General features: G+C 52.7%; 1 protein-coding gene across 4 annotated transcripts in view; it reads left to right on the top strand.

Moving 5' to 3' along the window:
• samd11 (sterile alpha motif domain containing 11) overlaps positions 1-19289 on the top strand; it is a 127965-nt gene that overhangs the window by 80771 nt on the left and 27905 nt on the right. For all 4 annotated transcript variants that reach the window (XM_042343578.1, XM_042343575.1, XM_042343577.1 and 1 more), the window contains 3 exons: positions 1070-1162; positions 12188-12277; positions 17619-17780. In XM_042343578.1, coding sequence (XP_042199512.1) covers positions 1070-1162; positions 12188-12277; positions 17619-17780 — 345 coding nt within the window. The remainder of the gene's footprint in view (positions 1-1069; positions 1163-12187; positions 12278-17618; positions 17781-19289) is intronic.

Here is a 19289-nt window from a genome sequence, read left to right as displayed (position 1 = left end):
CTGCTGCTGTTGCGTGCGGAAATGTCTGCTGAGCTGGCCCACAAAACACACAGTCACTCCACTTTGCAGTATAACCTGCGATGCGCTTTGGGACATGTTCCAAATACAAGGATTTATTATTATTATTATTATTATTATTATTAGAAGCCGGCTCCACCTTTATTGATCTAACGTAAACTTCATCAGCCATAAACTCTCGGGGTGGGGGGGCAAAAGAAATGTCCAGTGAAACGGTCTGCGACGGACGGAGTTTGGTCCAAACCAAGGATGGAGTTTTGCTCCTGGGAGCAATGTGGGCTCTCATTATTTGGCTTAAGTGTTTCCTTAAAATCTAGCATCAGTTCTCAGCGCTGGATGCATCAGCTTCAAGTTGCAGGTTTGGGCTCTGGAGTCTGTGGGAGGAATTTAATGCGCGGAGGAAGACTCAGTGTTGATAAAAATCTAATTGCCGTATTGATCAGTGCTGGAGCCAGTGATAGGAGCATCAGTAATTGAGATGTTTCTGTTGCTGCGGTCAGCTCTCTCTCTCTCTCTCTCTCTCTCGTCTCTCTCTCTCTCTCCCCCCCCCCTCCTCCCAACCGGTCTCTCTCTCTCTCTCTCTCTATCTATCTATATATATATATTTTTATAGGGTGACCAAAAACGCATGATAACTAGCCTAATATCGTTATAAATCATCATTTCTGATTTCAGTTGTGTCCGTCTATTAAAGTTTGCGTCTCAAAACACGTGGAACTTTAGAACTCCATCCCACATTCCCCCTCGCCTCGCCTCGCCTCGCTCCTTCCCTTGTCTCCTCCAAACCCCGTCTCAAAACCCTCCTCTTCGACCGCGCCTTCGGCCGCCCTCCTGCCCTCCGCCCTCCCTCCCCGATCCCGACCCTCAGCTCGGGTCCAGATCCGTGAACTTCCAGCCTCTGGGGACGTCCTCCCGACGTGAAAGGCGGGCGCTGTGCGGATGTCATTTTGTGATGTTGTGTGTCAGCCGTTCCTTAAACCCTCTCTTCCCTTCTCCGATCTTCCCTCTCCCTCCCTCCCTCCCTCCCTCCTCCTCTCCTCCTCTCCTCCAGGTGTCGAGTCGTGTTGGGACACAGTTCCACAGATGCTGGCGGCTTTCCAATTGCCTCGACCGAGTGACCATTCCTCATGCGTCAGCCCAGACAGTGAGTGTCAGTCAGTTGGCTGTTTGCACGTGTGTGTATATGGGGTGGGAGGGGAGGGGTAGGGGAGATGGGGTGAGTGGAGGGGGATGGGAATTGGGAAGGAAGGTGTCTCGCAGCTGAAATTCTGTTCTGTTCTTGGTAATAATAATAATAATAATCCTTGCATTTGATGCAGGGCCTTTCAGGCCTGGAGGAGGCCCAGGAGCGCTTTGCAATATTGACCGCGAAGTGTAGTGACTGTGTGTTTGCAGGCCAACGTGGCAGCCAATTTGCACACAGCAATGCCCCCGACGTGAAAGGCGATGCACGTGCAAATTGTGGCGGCTGTTGTTGTGGTCGTCGACCCACAAACAGCCGTGCAGTGAGTTGACCGATTATACTTTTGGTCAGGACACCGGAAGAAACTCCCTTCTCTTTACGAGTAGCCCCGAGGTCAAAGTCTACCCGAACAGACAGACAGGAACCTCGGTCTCGTCTGAAAGACGGCGTCTCCGAAAATGCAACACTGCACTGGAGCCGTCAGCTTAGACGATGTGGGTTCAAATCCCGACATGTGGGGCTCGAACCCGCAACCTTCTGACTCTGAGGCGACCCACTGATGTCAACACTTTTGAACAGCGGGGGTCAGGCTGATGGTGGGGGTCAATCGCGCGATGCTTCTTAATGAATTTCTTAATTAAGGAATCCAAGTGGGGGCTTGTATTGATTAACTGGAAGCTAATCGCTCCGGGAAACCTGAGAGAACCTGCTGTCAGATTGAGTGGAAGCGGCGATATTGACCTTCGGATTTCTTAATTAAGAAATACTGCAAAATAGCCCCACAAGAAATGGTGACTCTGCCTGATTTCCCCCCCCCCCACCGCGCCCCCAACCCCCAATTCCCCACCTTTTTTCCTAAGACCCAACAAATTCCCCCCAAATAAAACCGGGTCACTCGCTTCACCTCGCCGCTGTTTGTGGGGGGGCGTTGCAAATTGCCTGCCGCTTTGCTTCAGTGGGACTGTGTGGACGCACAGTCGCTACACTTGGCGGTAAATTTGGCGAAGCACTTCGGGCCGTCCTCTGGGTGTGAAAAGCCCCCGTATCAGATGCGATGGATGATCGCCGCTCAGCCCCGCTGGGGCTACTCAGGATTAAAACATGTCACCTCTCCTGCCCTTTCATACTCGCGCTGTCTAAGTTGACTTGCTTTCCTGGGGGGGTGGGGGGGGGAGATGCTGGGATGTGATGATCTCACTGGCTGCGAGGGCCTTTGATCCCCGACATCATTGTGGGGGAGCGTGTTTCCGTTGTCGGAGACGCCCTCCTTCGGAGGAGAGGTTTAAGCGCAACTTCTCTGCCACGTTCCGCCGACAAAATGTCCTCGGGGAAACGGCCTCCAGGCATACGTAAGTCCGTGGCAGGCCTTCCGCACCCGCAACCAACAGCGTGCGAACCCCCTCGTTGCCTCGTTTACCCCGAAAATACAACGGGCGGTCAGTGTCTGCTTCCACAGAGCTCTCGGAGAGACAAGGCGCTGTCTCAAAATGGAAGGATTATTATTAATATCTTCACATTCTCCCCAAACACCCACCTCCCCCACACCCCCTCCTCCTCTCCCCTCCCCTCCCTCCCTCCGCCTTTGGAGAAGAATTAATATGATCTTAAGCTCTTGAGTAATGGAGCATAGTGGCTACTTGTGCGTTAAGCACATTTGCTTTAACTTGAGAGAGAGGGAGAGAGAGAGAGAGAGGAGAGAGGATTGTTGCAAACGCCACTAATCTTAATTGAGAAAGGCACAGGGCTGGACAGACAGACAGACAGACAGACAAGACAGACAGACAGACAGGGCTTCCTGACATAGCATAGCAGCAAAGCTGGTGGTTTGCGCATTAAGCAAGGATTTAGAGAGCCTTTAAGCAGCTAGATTTGTGTCTGTAAACAAGTCCAATCCTCTGATCCAGTTTAGCTAATTCTGTCTGTTGTATTTTACTTTATGGTATTCTATATGTGTTTTTTTTAATGTCGCGCGGGTGTGGGGAACCGACAGCGGTGGGTGGGGGGGGACATTCAAACGTAAGGTGTGGGTCGTGGGTCCAAGTCCGACCGTTTCTGTCTGATGGCTCGTCGCCCGCTCCGCACCTCTGTAATCAGTAATCTCCCTCACTCTCCCGCGAAACACTTCCCCTCCCCAACTCCCCCCCCCCCCCCCACCCCCCCCCCCCCCAACGCGCGCACACACACACGCACACTCTCAGTGACTCCCTCCTTTCGGTGTCTTGAGTACTTAGCCGGTGTGTCAGTCACCCTCACTCTCTGGGACTCCTTCCCAAATCCCTCCACCCACTCCCCTCCCCCCAACCCCTCTGGTCCTTTTCTTTAAAAAAGACAAAACTGCAGAAAAGCAGCTTCGAAATTAAAAGGCAGAATTTTTAAGAGTTGCCCCCCCCCCCCCAGACTTGCGGGATCTGAAATTTTAAGACGTTCCAAAAAAAAGAGCAATTGGCCTTACGAGCAACGGACCATCTGTGCAGAAATGGCTGCTGGGTTCGCCTGCAGAATACGGTCAACAACAACAACATGTTGCCTTTGTGCAGCCCCCCCCCAACCCCCGCCCCTTCCACGTCGAGAGGACGTCCCAAAGGCGTTGGGACAGTCGAGGGTTGAGTTGAGTTATTAAACGGGGTCAGATCTTAAGGTGGATTGATTGTCTGAGACGACGCCCGGTGCGAGGATGGTCAGTGGGTGAGGATGGCTTTGTATCATCTTCTGGTCCAGCGCCTTGGGACGTCCTCCAGACCTGAGAGGCGCAAAACTATAAATACAAGTTGTTGTTGTGTCTGTGAGTGAGTGTGAGTGAGTGTGAGTGAGTGAGTGTATGTGAGTGTGTGTGAGAGTGAATGTGTGTGAGTGAGTGTGAGTGAGTGTGTGTGAGTGAGTGTATGTGAGTGTGTGAGTGAGTGTGTGTGAGTGAGTGTAAGTGTGTGTGAGTGAGTGTATGTGAGTGTGTGAGTAAGTGTGAGTGTGTGTGTGTGTGTGAGTGTGAGTGAGCATATGTGAGTGTGTGAGTGAGTGTGTGAGTGAGTGAATGAGTGAGTGAGTGTGAATGAGTGTCTGAGTGAGTGTGAGTGAGTATGAATGTGTGTGCGAGTGTGTGTGGGGATTATAATCCCCAAAAAACAATCATAAATTGGTCATTTTCAATCTACGACTGTTTGTGGGACATTGCTGTGCGCAATCGACTGCCGCGTTCGCCCACAAATATACAGTCAATTCACTTTACAGTGTGTGTCTGTGAAGCGCTTTGGGACGTCCTCCTGACGTGAAAAGCGCTATATCAAATGCAAGGATTATTATTATTATTATTATTATTATTATATCTAAAATGTATCTGTGTTTTGTTTGTGTGTGTCTTGGGAGGTGGGGGGTAAGGTGTGCGTGTGTGTGTGTGTATCTGTGTGTGTGTGTGCGTGTTGGGAGGTGGGGGGTAAGGTGTGTGTGTGTGTGTGTATCTGTGTGTGTGTGCGTGTTGGGAGGTGGGGGGTAAGGTGTGTGTGTGTATCTCTGTGTGTGTGTGCGCGCGTGACCCCATTTGACTGCCGACAGTAATTAGCGTTAGGGTTATAGAAAATAAATTCGAACCTCTCTGGCCTTTGGAATTAAACACAAAATCAATTGCCGCACCTGCCCCCTCGCACCGCCCCCACCCCCCCCCCCACTCTCTCCACTAACCCCACCCCCCACCACCCCCCTCGCCGACAGCACTGGGGGTCTCTCCAATCCGACACTAAATGATTTCATTTCCCAGCGCGGGCGGGTGGGCGGATGGGCGGGTGGGCGGGCGGGCAGGGCATGGCAGGGCACCTTCTGGGAAGCCAATGTCAGAGGAACCTGTCGTGTCTGTCAGGAGGCTGGCGAGGAGACAGCGTTACCGTGGTGATAATGTCGCAGCGGGAGGAACGAGGGGGCATCTTGATGGCGAAATGTGTAATTAAATGTGAGGCGAGGACATAAGACATGACCCAGGCATCTCGCAGCGAGTGTTTAAACTGCCTGAGCCACACACACACACACACGCACACACACACGCGCGCGGGCGCACACTTACCCCCCCCCCCGCCACCCACCCACCGACCCACGCAAACACACTCACCGTACGCGCACCCACACACACACTGCCCCCCGCGCGCACACACACACACACGCGGACGCACGCACACACACACGCGTATACTCTCCCCCACACCCATCTCCCCCGCACACCCACAACCCCCCCACCACACACACACACACTCTGCCCCCCGTGCACACACCCTCACACACAGACGCTCTCCCCCCCCCCCACACACACACACCCCCACACACACACACAGCCTTTGGGATTGGAGTGGCTGCCAGGCTCACAGCTCTGCCTGTCACAGCTGCTTCTCCTCCCATTAGGGATTCAGACGCCCCCTGATATACGAGATGTTGGTGTGTTTTCAGAGAGTGATTAATGGGGTCGGAGGAGAGGGGGTGGGGAGTGGGGGGGGGGGGAGAGGGGGGGGGGGAAACCTGTGCCCACTCCAACCCAAACGCTTCATCTTTCCCCGGGTCTGTAATGTCTGTTAATCATAATCCAGAAAGATTTCTAATCAGTGAGTCTGAATACTGTAGATAAAAGCGCTGATTATTGTGTGTGTGCGTGTGTGTTGGGGCGCGGGGAGGGGGGGGGTTGTGGTGGGGGCTGTTAGTGTGTGTGTGGGGCGGAGGTTTGGTACGTGTGTGAGTCGGGGGTCGGGGGGATGTGGGGGGGGAATGTGTGTGGGGATCGGTGTATGAGTGTGGGTGGGGGGGTGGGGATGTTGACGTGCGTCAAGCGCTCTGTGACGCTGCCCTGCGTGAGGGGTGGGGGGGGGCGTGCGGGAGGGTGAGGGGGGAGTATTCGTATGTGTGTGGGTGTGTGGGTTGGGGGGGGGGGGCGGCGGAGAGCATGTGGGGAGCGGTGGAGGGTTGGTGTGCACATGTGTGCGAGTCGGGGGGGAGTGTGTGTGTGCGTGTGTGTGGCGGAGAGCGTGACGGGTGGTATATACTCCTGAGGCGTGGGGGGTGGGGAGAGTATGTGCGTGTGTGTGTGTGTGTGGTGGTGGGGGGTGGTGGGGGGGGGGGCGGGCGACGTTGGCTGCAGCTCATGTTCCTGTAATAAAACCTCGCTCTGCCTTCCCAGAAACCCACGTCCCCTGTTCATGTCCGGCCCCAGTCCGTGTCACTCCACTTTGAGGCTTATTAACAAATGCTTTGTTGCATTCCCATTCTGCTCTCGCCACGGCGTCTCCGTGTGCTCAGCGTCTCTCTCTCTCTCTCCCCCCCCCCCCCCCACCCCCCGCACACCCCCAACCCCCGGCCCTCGGCCCCCCCCACAAAGCTTTCAAGAAAGAAGCCCATTATAATGCTCTCCCATGTCTCGGAGGAAGTTTCAAGCCAATCAATGGCAGCCTTTCAGCCCAGCAGGACTCCGCAAACATGAGATCAATAAAGTTATTAGCACCATTCTGTCAGCAGTAATGTTAGGATTGATCACAGAGAGAGGGTGACTTGCCTTCCTCCTTGGCACATCCCCAGCCTGATAAAGATGACAGATTAAGGGACTAAGGAAAGGGAATTAAAGAGTCTGGCTGTCAAAGCTGTCACTGGCTGGACATTAGTGTTGATTTCCCCCCCCTCCGCTGACAAACCCCCTCCCTCACCTTTGTGGTGGAGAGGTTTTTAGGGGGAACGGAGCCAGACTTTAAATGGTGTTAAGGGTTAGCTATTACAGCAACGCGAATTAGCCGGCCTGGAAAAATGCTTGTTATCAGCGGGGAGACAGCTCAGGGTGATTAAGGGTGGCCAGGGAGACGGACGGGAGAAGGTTGCAATCTATTCAGTTGTCCTTTGTGCGCTTTGGAAGCGTGGGTGAATATTTATCAAGCGCCGCTTTGAGAAGCGGACAAGTGGAGGCTGCTAAATCGCCTGCGTAGCTCGGCTGCCTGTCTAACTGCTTACACTTACTGCCTCTAATCCGAATTTAATGACCGCGCCTACCTTTCTCATTTTGATGGCATATCTCTCTCTCTCTCTCTCTCTTTCTCTCTATCTCCTTTCTCTCACCTCTCCCTCGCTCTCTCCTCTCGCTCTCACTCTCTTTCCCCCCCCCCCCCCACGCCACCACTCACCCCACCTCACCCCGCACCCGGTCCCCGCTTTAAACGAGCAATCCTGTTTTAATGATAATAATAATAATAATAATAATAATAATCCTTGCATTTGATACAGCGCCTTATCACGTCGTCGAGACGTCTCAAAGGGCTTCGCGGGACACACTGTACAGTGAGAAATGAATCGCCTGTGTGTTTCGTGGGCGAAACGCGGCAGCTAATCGCGCACAGCAGTGAGAAGCGCATAAACAGTCGTGGATCGAGTGACCAAATTCTTATTCTTTATGTAAAAAAAATGTTTTTAAGGGATTATTACCACCCCCCCCACCCCACCCCCAAAGCGATCCACCGATCGACCCGACAACCGGGCTCCTGCTTACTGCTGGGTAAGCAGAGGCGTGTGCGTTGCGTGAATTAAGAAACTTGCCCGAGGTTTCATCCCGCTCGGGAATCGAACCCGGGTCCTCTCGCTTGCGAGGCGAGTGCTCTAACCCCCCCCACCCCACCCCGTACTAATTTGCCTCGGATCCAGCTAACACCTGCCTCTTCACAGCAAGGTTTGCTGGGCTCTCGCCGTACCAGGCTGACGCACGCACATGGGGAAGTTGCGATTTTTTTTAATATATGGTGCGTTTGATGTTGCGACAATTCACACACGTATTAAAAATTTGTCGCTGCTTTCGCACCTCTGCGAGGAGAGGAACCGACCGGGCGCTGTTAGTCAGAGAAGGCTTCACGACTGAGCTTCATCCTGTGCTTACCAGATGACCACATGCGTTACTCGCTTCGAGGCGTCTCGAAAATTTCAGTTCATCATCGTAACGTTCTCACGTGTTATCGATGACCTAAGAATTGGGTTTGGTGTTCTGCTCACAGACAGGGAAGCGTTATGTTTCTTAAGAAATGCGTTCAAAATGGCGTGGTGGGGGGGGTTGGTGGAGGTTGTGTGTGTGTGTGTGTGTGTGTGGTTTGACTCAAAATTCTGGTATTTCTAAATGCGGGTGAGAATTACGGAAAGCAACAGCGGAATTTTGACCCGATATTTCCGCTATAACGCTCAAACATTCATCGTGTGTCAACACTTCTTTTACTCGACCGCTCGGTCGACGTGAAGTGTGAGACACGGTTACCCACAGAAGTCCTGCCGTTTGGGACGACGCAATCTCTAAGCGACGTGTTGACCACAGACCACAGGCCTGTGTTGCCCACAGCCAAGGACCTGGAGGGGGCACAGACCAATCACTGGTTAGTAATAGTCATGATAACCTACGTTTGGTACAGCGCCTGATGGGGTCATCGAGACGTCTCAAAAGGTCTTCGCAACTCTTCACTGCGGAGTGGAGAGGACCCTGTGTTTGTCGGTGAATACGGAAGCCAATCTGTTAGGCCCCAGTTACAACAACAACAACAATAACAACAACTTGCATGTATATCGCGCCCTTCATGGAGCGCTTAAACTCAGTGACTCGGCATCGCTCAAAATATAGCGGCCCTACCTCAACCTGCGCACACCCAACCCAAACCCTACCGTCACACAGAGAGAACCTCTGCTTTAATTAACTAACCATAGGAGCCACAGTGTCCCTCTCCCACACAACCTAAGTCTATCTCACTGTCTTAGACCCTCTCCCCAATGCAAGTAGCCACGGGGTGGGGGGGGGACCCTGCAGCCCACCCTGTAATTGCTCTAAAGCCCAAGAAACGTCCTGCTTTTAAATATGCAAAAGAATTTGTTTCTGAACAAGACGCAAGATTAAATACGTTTCCACGAACAGAAAGGAAGTCGGAGGCGTGCGACAATTGCTGCAGTGTTAGAGCCCAGCGACTCCCAGGGCTCATCAATCGCTAATTAACGCAGGCGTTCTCACTCATTATTACTTAATTAGCACCCTTGGGTAATTGTTAACCCAAACACGCCCTCGAACAGGGAGCTTGTTGTCGCTCTGAGATTGTTGCAGCCGTTAATTACTGTAACGTGGGGCGTGGAGGGCAGATTTGCCGCTGATCTCCAGCTCCCTCTCTCTCGGGTATCCTGTCCAGCAACAATCCCCCAAATAAAATCGGTCGCTCGCTCACTCACAAAACACACAGTCACTCCACTTTAGCTGTATATCCCGCGAAGCGCTTTGAGACGTCTCAATGACGTGATAAGGCGCCGGGTCAAACGCCAGGATTATTATTCGAGCTGGAACAGCAACTTGCCGGGACATTGCAGTGACGTCCGTCTGGTGTTCGCCTTTCCGTGCGGCTATTCGGAGGGAGAAGGGAGTTGCTCCCAGTACTCTTGGGTAGCGATGCTCCACGTTAATCAGATGACGCTCGCCTCGTGACTATTTTGCGGGATGTTGTTGCGAACAAAATGGCTGAGAAAAGAGACACTGAGCTCGAGAGCAATCACCGTGAACTTCTTGACGCTTCTCGAAACGTATGGGCTCTATGAAAGCTCGGGGACTTTGGTTCTCAGCGGAAGTCGGAAGTCAGCGGGGAGTTTGACAACCTTCTTCGGGGGGGCGGGGGGAGTAAGGTGTGACCGGGGGAGGGGGTCGCTGGCGGGTGGGGGGGAGAGCGCGGGGGTCAATGGTGAAATCAGTGACGCCTAAGACAATCCCTGGGATCGATTTGCTGAGTCTAACGGAGGCAAATCTCAACAACGTCCATTCATCTCTGGTCGCGTTCTCCCAAAATGTTTTGCTTGAAGGACCTTCCTCTTCGACTGTGCCTACGGTCACATTGCCCCGCTCCCCCCCCTCCCCCCCCCCCAGGCTCCGCCACCGTCGAGCGCTCTGGGGCTCTACCCTGCGTGAGGGGGTGCTGCATAAATACAAGTTGTTGTTGTTTTTACAAAATGGAGAGCAATTCTGCAGTGTAGGTTTTAGTGGGTGGGGGGTGTGGGGGTGGGGGGGGGGTTGCGAGGAGGCGAGGGGAGTGGCGGGGGAGGGGAATGAAATACTGCTCAAATTTACAGTACTTTTAGGACGCTGCTTATAATCCCGAAGGTTCACGTTTCATTTTCCAAATTGAAGACGTGGCAGTAAGGGAAACATTTAAATAAATTGTCCCGGTGAGTGGGGCTTTTAAAGACGTCAGAGCCGTCAGCCCGACACGTTTTCTAATCCTATATTTCTAAATCGTATTAACGTGCGCAGGTGTTTAACTCGAAACCAGTTGTGTCGCGTAATTGTGTCCGTGTTTGGTCGTGTTTGCGTGTGTCGCTGTGTGTCAGTGTTTTTTTGTGGGGGTGGGTGTGTGTGTGTGTGTGTGGGGAGGTGGTGGTGGTGGTGGTGGTGGGGGGGGGAGGGGGGTTAGTCCGCGCGTGTGTGCTTTTTTCCCCCTACAATTCCGTTCACGACAATTCCCTGAATCCGTGCAGGAAAGTGCGCGCTGCCCACCTTCAGCGGGAGATTGTTAATAAGCTGCCTTCCTTGTGTGCCGCTCTCTCAGTAGTTGGAACGTCTAACAAGGGCGGGTGAGGGGGGCGGTTGGGGGGTGGGCGAGAAAGAGAGAGAGAGAGAGCGAGAGCGAGAGAGAGAGAGATCAGCCTTAGCCTTTGAGAGGCAATATCTAGCATCCTTTCAATCAGGGAGCAGGAACGAGCAGTGCGGTATATTGTGGTTGGTGTCGTTTGATGGTTACTAAGCGTCTGACGAGCTGAATATTTGCAGTTTTCTTTTTTTCTCTCTCGAAAAGTAAAAAAGAAACACACACACGCACGCACGCGCGCGCACACACGCGCACACAACGCACCCATCTTTCCTGCTTCCTGCCCTTATGCAGCATCACGCGCTCAGCCTCGCCAGTGATATTAAGGCTCTATTGATTTTAAATCTATCCAGCGCGTGCTGTAATTGTGTATTAGATGGGCGTCTTGGCGAGGACCCCTTCACCCTGCCACACGCCGTCAGCGTCTAATCCGATGAAGAAACATGAGGACCTTGGGGTTTTGTTGTGGGGGGGTGGGGAAGGTGGGGGAAGCAGGGAGGCAGGCGGGCGGCGGGCGGGCGGGAGGGGAACTGAAATAAAAAGCATTCACAAGAGCTTTGACACAGCGGGAGACGGGCACTGAGTAGGACTCAGCTCGAAGCGGCAGATTAAAAGAGGAGGGAATGAGTGGAGGGGAAGCTTGGCAAATCAATCAGCGCGAGGTACAGGTAAAACATCAGCCCAATGCCGTTAAACCTCGCGCACCACACTCTCACCCCAACCGCCCGCTAGGAATTCTGTTGCTGCTGCTGCTGCGAAGCCCACCAGGGCAAATGCTGCGTGTAATTTCTCTTTGTCACAGGCAAAGGGGATAGAGAGAGAATGAGGTCAGGGGCTTTTAATGCGTGAGCTCAGTGATTCGGTGCTCTGTGACCGCCAGCCTCGAGAGCAAGATAATTAGCTATCTGGGGAGCGAGAGGAGAGGCGGAGGGGGGCGGGGAAGGGGATCCGTGTGGGTTGGGGGGGAAAGGAGGGAGGAATTAGCGGATAATAATAATAATAATAATCTTTGAGTTTGACATAGGGCCTTATCATGATTTCGAGACGTCTCAATGTGCTTCACGGGATATACTGTAAAGCACATGGACTGTATTTGATGGACTAAAAGGAAAATTGTTTGAAGTGCGGACTTGCGAGGCCGCTGGGAATGGGTTAACGGTTGGAGGCGTGAGGGTGAATGACTCGCAATAATACTGCTCATAATAATCCTTGCATTTGATTCAGGGCCTTGACACGTCTCCGAGACGTCTCAAAAGCGCTTCACAAAGTGGAGTGACTGCATATTTTGCGGGCGAAACGCAGTAACGTTTGGGTTCAGTCACTTTTGGGGTAAAAGCGTGACCTTGACCTGTTGGACGTTTCTTTTTTTTATCCCTCTTTTCTTTTCCAGATGATATTTTAGGGAAGAGACGAGTATGTTCACCAAACAGTAATAGCGAGTGTCCGGAAGTCAAAAAACAAAGAAGTCAATCTCCGAAGGGTAGGTTTCTAACAAATTTTGAGTGGGGGGGTGTGGGGGGGTGGGGGTGGTGGGGGGGGGGGAGAGTGGGGGGGCTTTTTTTTTCAAAAGACAAACAAAAGTTTTTTGAAAAAAAATCAACAGATGATAAAAAAAATCGAAACGACGCAGTTCTGTTGCGGGTCCCGAAAATTCCATCGGCGTCGGGTAGAAGCTCTGTTCAGCGGGAACGCTCTCGGCGGACGGTGGCGGGATTTTCTGTTCACTTGGTACTGACGTTTTTTTCTGCCTGAAAAGTCTGGACAACACTGGGCCATACGTTCGCATTGTCGAGGCTGAGCTGGAGAGATACTTGAGAGCACACAGGCAGCCCAGCGGGTCAGGCAGCATCTACGGAGAGAGGAAAATGAGTTCAAGTTTCAGGTCCAACGAGGAAAGGTCATCGACCTGAAACGTTGACTTATTTTCCTCTCTCCATAGATGCTGCCTAACCTGCTGCGTGTTCCCAGTATTTTGCCACTTGTGGAGAGATTTTCGTTGGGTAAGGGTTTCCCAAGGCTGATGGTTGGAGTTGAGGCACGGATCAGCCTCGAGCGGATAGAATGACGGAACAGGCTCAAGGGGCTGAATGGCCTCCGGTCCTCTCTGTTTACCTGAGCTCAGTAGCTTGAGAACAGAAGAGCCGCAATTGGCCTCGGAATCCGTTGCCCTTGGGGAGAGGGTCCTCCGGCTCTCTCGCTGGCGCCCTCTTGCATGTGTTGTTTTTGCAGTTGATACAGCGCCTCATCACGTCTTCGAGAAGTCTCAAAGCGCTTCACGGAATATAGGGTAAAGCGAATTGACTGGACGTCTTGTGGGTGAAAGGCGGCGGCCAATTGCGCACAGCAGCGTCCCACAAACAGCCGCGGATTGAAGTGGCCAAATTATTATTATTTTATCTGAGGAATTCTTACCCCTGGAAAAAGCGATCCACCAATCGATTAACAATAGGGGTTGCGGCTTACTGCGAGGCAAACAGAGGCGCGTGTGTGTGTGTGTGTGTGTGTGTGTGGAGCAGGGAAACTTGCCCGACGTTTCGCCCGTCTCGCCCAGGAATCGAATCCAGGTCTCTCGCTTGCGAGGCGAGTGCTCTAACCACCCGAGCTACAGGACTCCAGTAAACCCCGTGCTGGAATGGGTTCCAATACGGCACAAATGGTTTGGAAATAGACCCATTTTTTTTTTTTTTGAACGGTGGTGGCCAAACTATTCCGTTGGCCCAACCACCAAATAAATATTCTGGACTGAATATATCTCTTGATTTATGGCCTCGCCATAAATATTGCTGCTCATTGGCTACTGGAAATATTGATTTAACACAGACTCACTGAGACGAGTGCAAATGTGGGCACAGACACACATACACTCCTTCTACAGTAGCTGCGAAGCCGGTGAAATCTCACAGACACGATATCATTGTGCACGTTGGCAAGAGTTTCTTCATTCAGATGCTGGTACAATACAGAACTGGAGAGGGAGGGAGAGGGAGAGAGAGAGAGAGAGGGCGAGAGAGTCATAAAGAGAGTCAGATAAGTAGAGAAGCTCGCACAGTATGTGTGTGTGTGTGTGTGTGCGTGCGGGTTTGGTGGCGAGGCGAGATGGCAAAGCGTGCTATTATGGTGATAGGACAACTCCTGAGGTTTTTGATTAATACTGCACTTTGTATTTTGCGTAATGACTCATTATCTGCCCCAGTTAGTACAGATATCAGACTTTCCCTCATTAAAAAGATTTCTGGTCAACTGGGTGCCTGAAACCCATCGCTGTGTTCAACAGTGTCTAAACCAAGCTGAGTGTTCTGCACACAGATGGAAAGTTCCCCGTGCGTGGATTTGAATGTGCTCTCTCTCTCTCTCTCTCTTTCTCGCTCCCTGGAGGGACGTATCATGCTTACCTAATTCCGAAGAGTATTAGGCGCAAGTTTATACGGCCCAAGGCTTTGGGGGCCAGAAAGTGTGCATGGGGTGATAACTGCTGCAGTCTAACCACATTGAGAGCATTGCCTGCCAAGCTTCCTGCTGCTTTTCCAGCGAGGACCACCCTCCCCATTAGGGCTTTGGCTTGCCGGGTTAACGAGGGCTGAGTGGGAACAGTCGCTACCCCCAGAGAACAGTGTGTTCCTCCAAGTGCTTTCCCATGAACCAGGCTGGCTTGTCCGTCGACAGCGGTGTTCCTGGAATACTGCGGAACACTGTTTGGCTCAGCAACAACAGAGAAAGTGGGCTCGACTCCGACAATCCACTGTCAGGAACCGTCGTCACCTTCGGGCCAGTTCTACCCTGGCTTCCCGCACCCTTCAGTGGGACAGGGTGGGCTTTGGAGGAGGCTGGTGGGGGAGGTTTCCGCGTGTCAAACGGATGTTCGTTCACTCTCTCTCATGTGGGTTTGAGGTGATGGCGCGAACGAGTGACTCAAAAGAGGTCATCTCCGAGCTACAGACCTTCGATGACGTTTCAAAGAGATGTTTCTTTTCCTGCTTTTAGCTTAGGTTCTTCCTACGTGAAAGGCGCTATACAAATGTAATCTTGTTGTTGTTACTGCCGTGTTGCCCTTCTCTATGTGTGTGTGTGTGGGGGGGGGGGGGGGGGGGGGAAGGGGATGAGGGCAGAGGATTTAGGTTAGCGGAAAGTACGCATTTCACGCTTATAGCAAAATAACGCACCAGGGAATGTCAGATCTCGGGGAGAATAGCAACACAACGAATAAGTATATTAAAAATAAGGGTAAGGGGGATTTGCCCAACGTTAGTGCTTTCCCCTGCTCCCCCCACCCCCAAATTATAGTCTAAGCTGATGCTCCAATGTAGTGCTGGGGGGAGTGCAGTATTGTCGGAGACGCTGTCCTTCGAATGAGACGTTAGACCGAGGTCCCGCCTGCCTGTTCAGGTGGACGTTAAAGATCCCGCGAAGCTACTCGGAAAGAGAAGGGAGGTGGCTTTCACCCGCTGATAACAAACTCGGTAACAAACACCACCAAAACACTGGTCGTTTTTATCAATGATGTGTCCGTTACCACTTCACACGTTGCAATTTTCGCCTTGACAGCTTGGAGCCGGGTGATTTTCAGCCAGGAGCGTGTGTTCTCTTTTTCCTTCCGCTCCCCCCCCCCACCCTCCTCTTTTCCCTTATTTCCCACCCCCTCCTCTTTTCCCCCTTCTTCCCTGCCCTCTTCTCCTACCCTCTTTTCTCCGCCTCCCAAGAAAGATCCTTTCCTCTGACCCTCTTACCTCCCACCCTCACCATATGTCCCCCTGCCTCCTTTTCGAACGTCCTCTTTGCTCCCGTCTCCTCCCTCCCTTCATCTCTCACCTCCCCCACCCGTCCCCACTCTCGACCCACCACCACAGTGCCTGAGATCATTAGCTGAGGGCTGTTTGTCGGCAGCTATTAGCCCACGAGGCTCCATCAGTAACTCTGGGATTAGTCTGACTTTTAATTGGGCCCTGGGGGTTAATCTATCATTGATTCCGTGCAGGAGGTGACACGTTTCTAGATCTCCACTAATGCTGTTATTACACAGCGGTTGCTCATGCATTACTGCCAAGTGCAGGCTTAAGGACCACGAGCTGCAGGTGTTGCGTTCATTCAGCCGCGGCAGAATTGTTGATCGGGGGGCGGAAGGTGGTGGGGGGGGTGCGTAGGGAGGTGGGGCAGGAGGGGAGAGTGCGGGGGAAGGGGAGGGAGGGGGAGGCGGAGGGCAGGGGGGTGGGGGGGGTGCGTGTGTGTGTGTGTGTGGAGTCAGCGGAGTCCTGCACATTCATGCACAAACGCGTGCACATCTAATGTCACCTCGGCATCTCTCTGTGCTACACTGAGTTCTGTGTTGTCTGAGGACGATTGATGGGGCCAGTTGTCTCTGTCAATTCAGTGGGAGGTGAAGTGATGGTGCAGAAGGATGCTTTCCACTTCGTTATTCCGAGCCTCAGTTTGGAAGCTGTTTTTTTTTATTTAAAGAACATTTTACAGAACTTTTCCCATCCCCAAAATCCTGCTCCACCTTAACTGTTAAGGCAACACGGGCTTAAGGGCATTTGGAATTTTGGCCGCCCGTAGGGGGGGAATATTGATTGGTTTTCCCCCTTTCCCTTACTGCGCAGAGTAAGTTGCACCCAGCAGCGACCCCCACAAACAGTCATGGATTGAATGGCCAAATTATTATTATTTAAAAAAAAAATGTTTTGGAAGGGATTATTAACCCCAGAAAGCGATCGGCCAACCGACTGACAACAGGGTTCCTACTTACTGCGGGGTAAACCGAGGCGCGCGCGTGTGTGTAATAAGGAAACTTGGCTAACAGTACGCCCTCCTGACCCGCCCGGGAATCGAACCCGAGTCCTCTCGCTTGCGAGGCGAGTGCTGTGCTCTAACCACGCTGCTGGACTCCTGTAGCACCGTTCTCGATGCCAAGGGAACCTCTCAACAATCGACTGGAGTCTCAGCCCAGACAGTGAGCTCACAAATCCTTTGAACCCACCACCTCCTGACCCAAAGATCAGAGCGCTACAGAAGAGAGCCCGGCTGACATTTTGTGAATTGGGTGGAATAGAGGAGGTGTGAGTCAAGTTTATTTGCTTACGGCGTCAGCCTGGCTCAGTCGGAAACCCTTCTCTCCTCTGAGTCAGAAGGCTGTGGGTTCAAGCCCCCACGCCAGGACTTTGAACTCGCACAGTCTAAGCTGACGCTCCCATGCGTCTTTGGGAGACCTTCGACTCTTCAACCACCCGGGTCCCGTCTGCCTGTTCAGGTGGACAGTCGTTAAAGATGCCACGGCACTGCTCCGGAAGAGAAGGGAGTTTGTCTCTCCCGGTGTCCTGGCCCACGATCTCCACAGGTACAAATGAGTCATGGCTCTTTGTGGGACGTTGATGGGTGCAAGTTGGGCTGCTGTAAATAAACAGTCACTTGTGTTAAGCTGTTAGGTGGTGACTGGTGGTGAACGTGAGCCTAACGTTGGAAGGGGCCCTTGCTCATTGTGAAACTGAGCCGCACACTCAGTAAAGCCAGGGTTCAGTCACTGGGCAGACGTTATGTTGGTTGGAACGGTTGGGGCCTCAATGCCCCTGGAGTAGGATCTGACTCTTTTGAGAGACGAGGGTACTACCAACCGGGCCACGCGGTGGGTAGATGTGCTTTCCCGCACTCCCTCCTCCCTCCTCTCGCTTCCCCACCCTCTCTCCCTCCCTCAATCCCTCCCTCCTTCCTTCCATCCCCTCCCTTCCCCTCCCTCCTTTACTTGTGAAGGTGCACGGGGAGGCAAGTGGGGAACGGGTCCCTTGAGGTGAAAGGGCTGACCGTCTCCTCTTTTCTGCTTTGGCTCGGTGAAGAAAAGTCCTACACGCCAGCCCTGGAGGACCAGATCATTCAGATGACGCCTGAGGAACACTACAGGCGGATGATGTCGGCGTTGAACGAACACGGGACCTACGACGAACAGCAGCAGCGTTTGTATCAACTGGCCAACAGCATGGGGGTCCCCAGCCACGGAGGTAAGCCACCGACGACAACAACAACAACCACAAATCTCACTCGTACAGATAGCGCCCTTCATGTCCGAAAGGCGTCCCAGAGCGCTGGATGGTCAGGGGGTGTTGGGGGGTTTCAGGAGGTGTGGAGGCGGCGGTGGGGGGTGGGGGAGGAATGGGTGGGAGTGGGGGGCTGTTGGGAGGGTGGCCGAACTCGCAGTCGAAGACCCCGGGACCTTTCTCCAGTCTTAAGGGAAGAGCTCTCGTCGATGGCCCCTTCCTGTATTTCTCGCTCACCGGTACCTTCACTCCAGTCGTCGCCGGCCTCCTCTCCTCCTGACCCGCTCTCCCGCACCCGTCTCTTTTAACACGTACGCGCGTTAATAACAACAATCCTTGCACTTGATGATGATGATAATAATAATAATAATCCTCGCATTTGACACAGCGTCTCATCACGTCTTCGAGACGTCTCAAAGCGCTTCGCAGGATACACTGTCAAGTGAATTGATTGCACATTTTGTGGGCGAATTGACTGTATATTTTGAATTGAAAGCGCTTCCGAGAGTTTGTACGATAGGACGTAGTGACTGTGCGCTGATTCTCCTCCAGCTGAGGCCCTATATCTGTCTCCCCTTCCCTTCCCGGTCGGTCTCTGGGCTATTTTTTTTTCTCTCTCTCTCTCTCTCTTAACATTGGTGAAGATTGCCCAGTAATATATCTCAGGCTGGGTTGACAAGACATCGTTTGTCAAATGCTTCCCCATCATAGCGCGGATTACATTAATGAAATATACCTGAGACTGTTACCGTGTATGGAAGGAAAGTGGTCTTATTGTTTTTTTTATATATATATATATTTTTAAGACCAGTGAAATGTGGTGCGGGCAGGCACGCAGCGAAGAGACATTGTAAATTTAATCCTGTTATTGGGTGAAGGCTCCATCCTCTTCACTGAAGGTCTATATTGCTTTTTTTTTTGGTGGGTCGGATGTTTGCTGCCGCACTGGCGAGGCACAATTGCTCCAAATGGCTCGTCCTAAGGAGAGCGCCTCCTGACTATTCAGAATCCCCCCCCACACACACACACACACACACACACGCTCTCACACATGCTCTCACACGCGTGCGCACACGCAGGACTCCACTGGAGTGTCGGCCAGGCCGCGAGTTCAAGCCTAATCGTGTGTCTTGAACTCACAGTCTCCTAAACCAGAAACGTGACTGACTGAGCTAACCTCACCTCCTCTTTCCCTCTCCCCCTACCCGCCCCCACCTCTCTCTCTCTCTCTCTCTCTCTCTCTCTCTCACTCTCACCCTCTTTTTCCTTCTCTCTTTCTCACCCTCTTTCTCTCTCTCTCTGCTCCCCCTCTCTCTTTCCCTCCCTCCCTCCCTCACTCCCTCACTCCCTCCGTCTCTCTCTCCCGCTCTCACTCTCCGTCTCTCTGCGTCCACCAGGCCAGGCAGACCGGAGTGTTGACCGAACGTTAAAAAGGAAAATAAAGCGGGCGCCTGCGTGCGTGCGTGCGTGCGG

Source organism: Callorhinchus milii, unplaced genomic scaffold (assembly GCF_018977255.1).
Source record: "Callorhinchus milii isolate IMCB2004 unplaced genomic scaffold, IMCB_Cmil_1.0 Scaffold24, whole genome shotgun sequence".
NCBI classification, from domain to species: domain Eukaryota; kingdom Metazoa; phylum Chordata; class Chondrichthyes; order Chimaeriformes; family Callorhinchidae; genus Callorhinchus; species Callorhinchus milii.
Note: the sequence above shows the minus strand (reverse complement) of the source record. Positions and strands in the feature narration are given on the sequence as shown.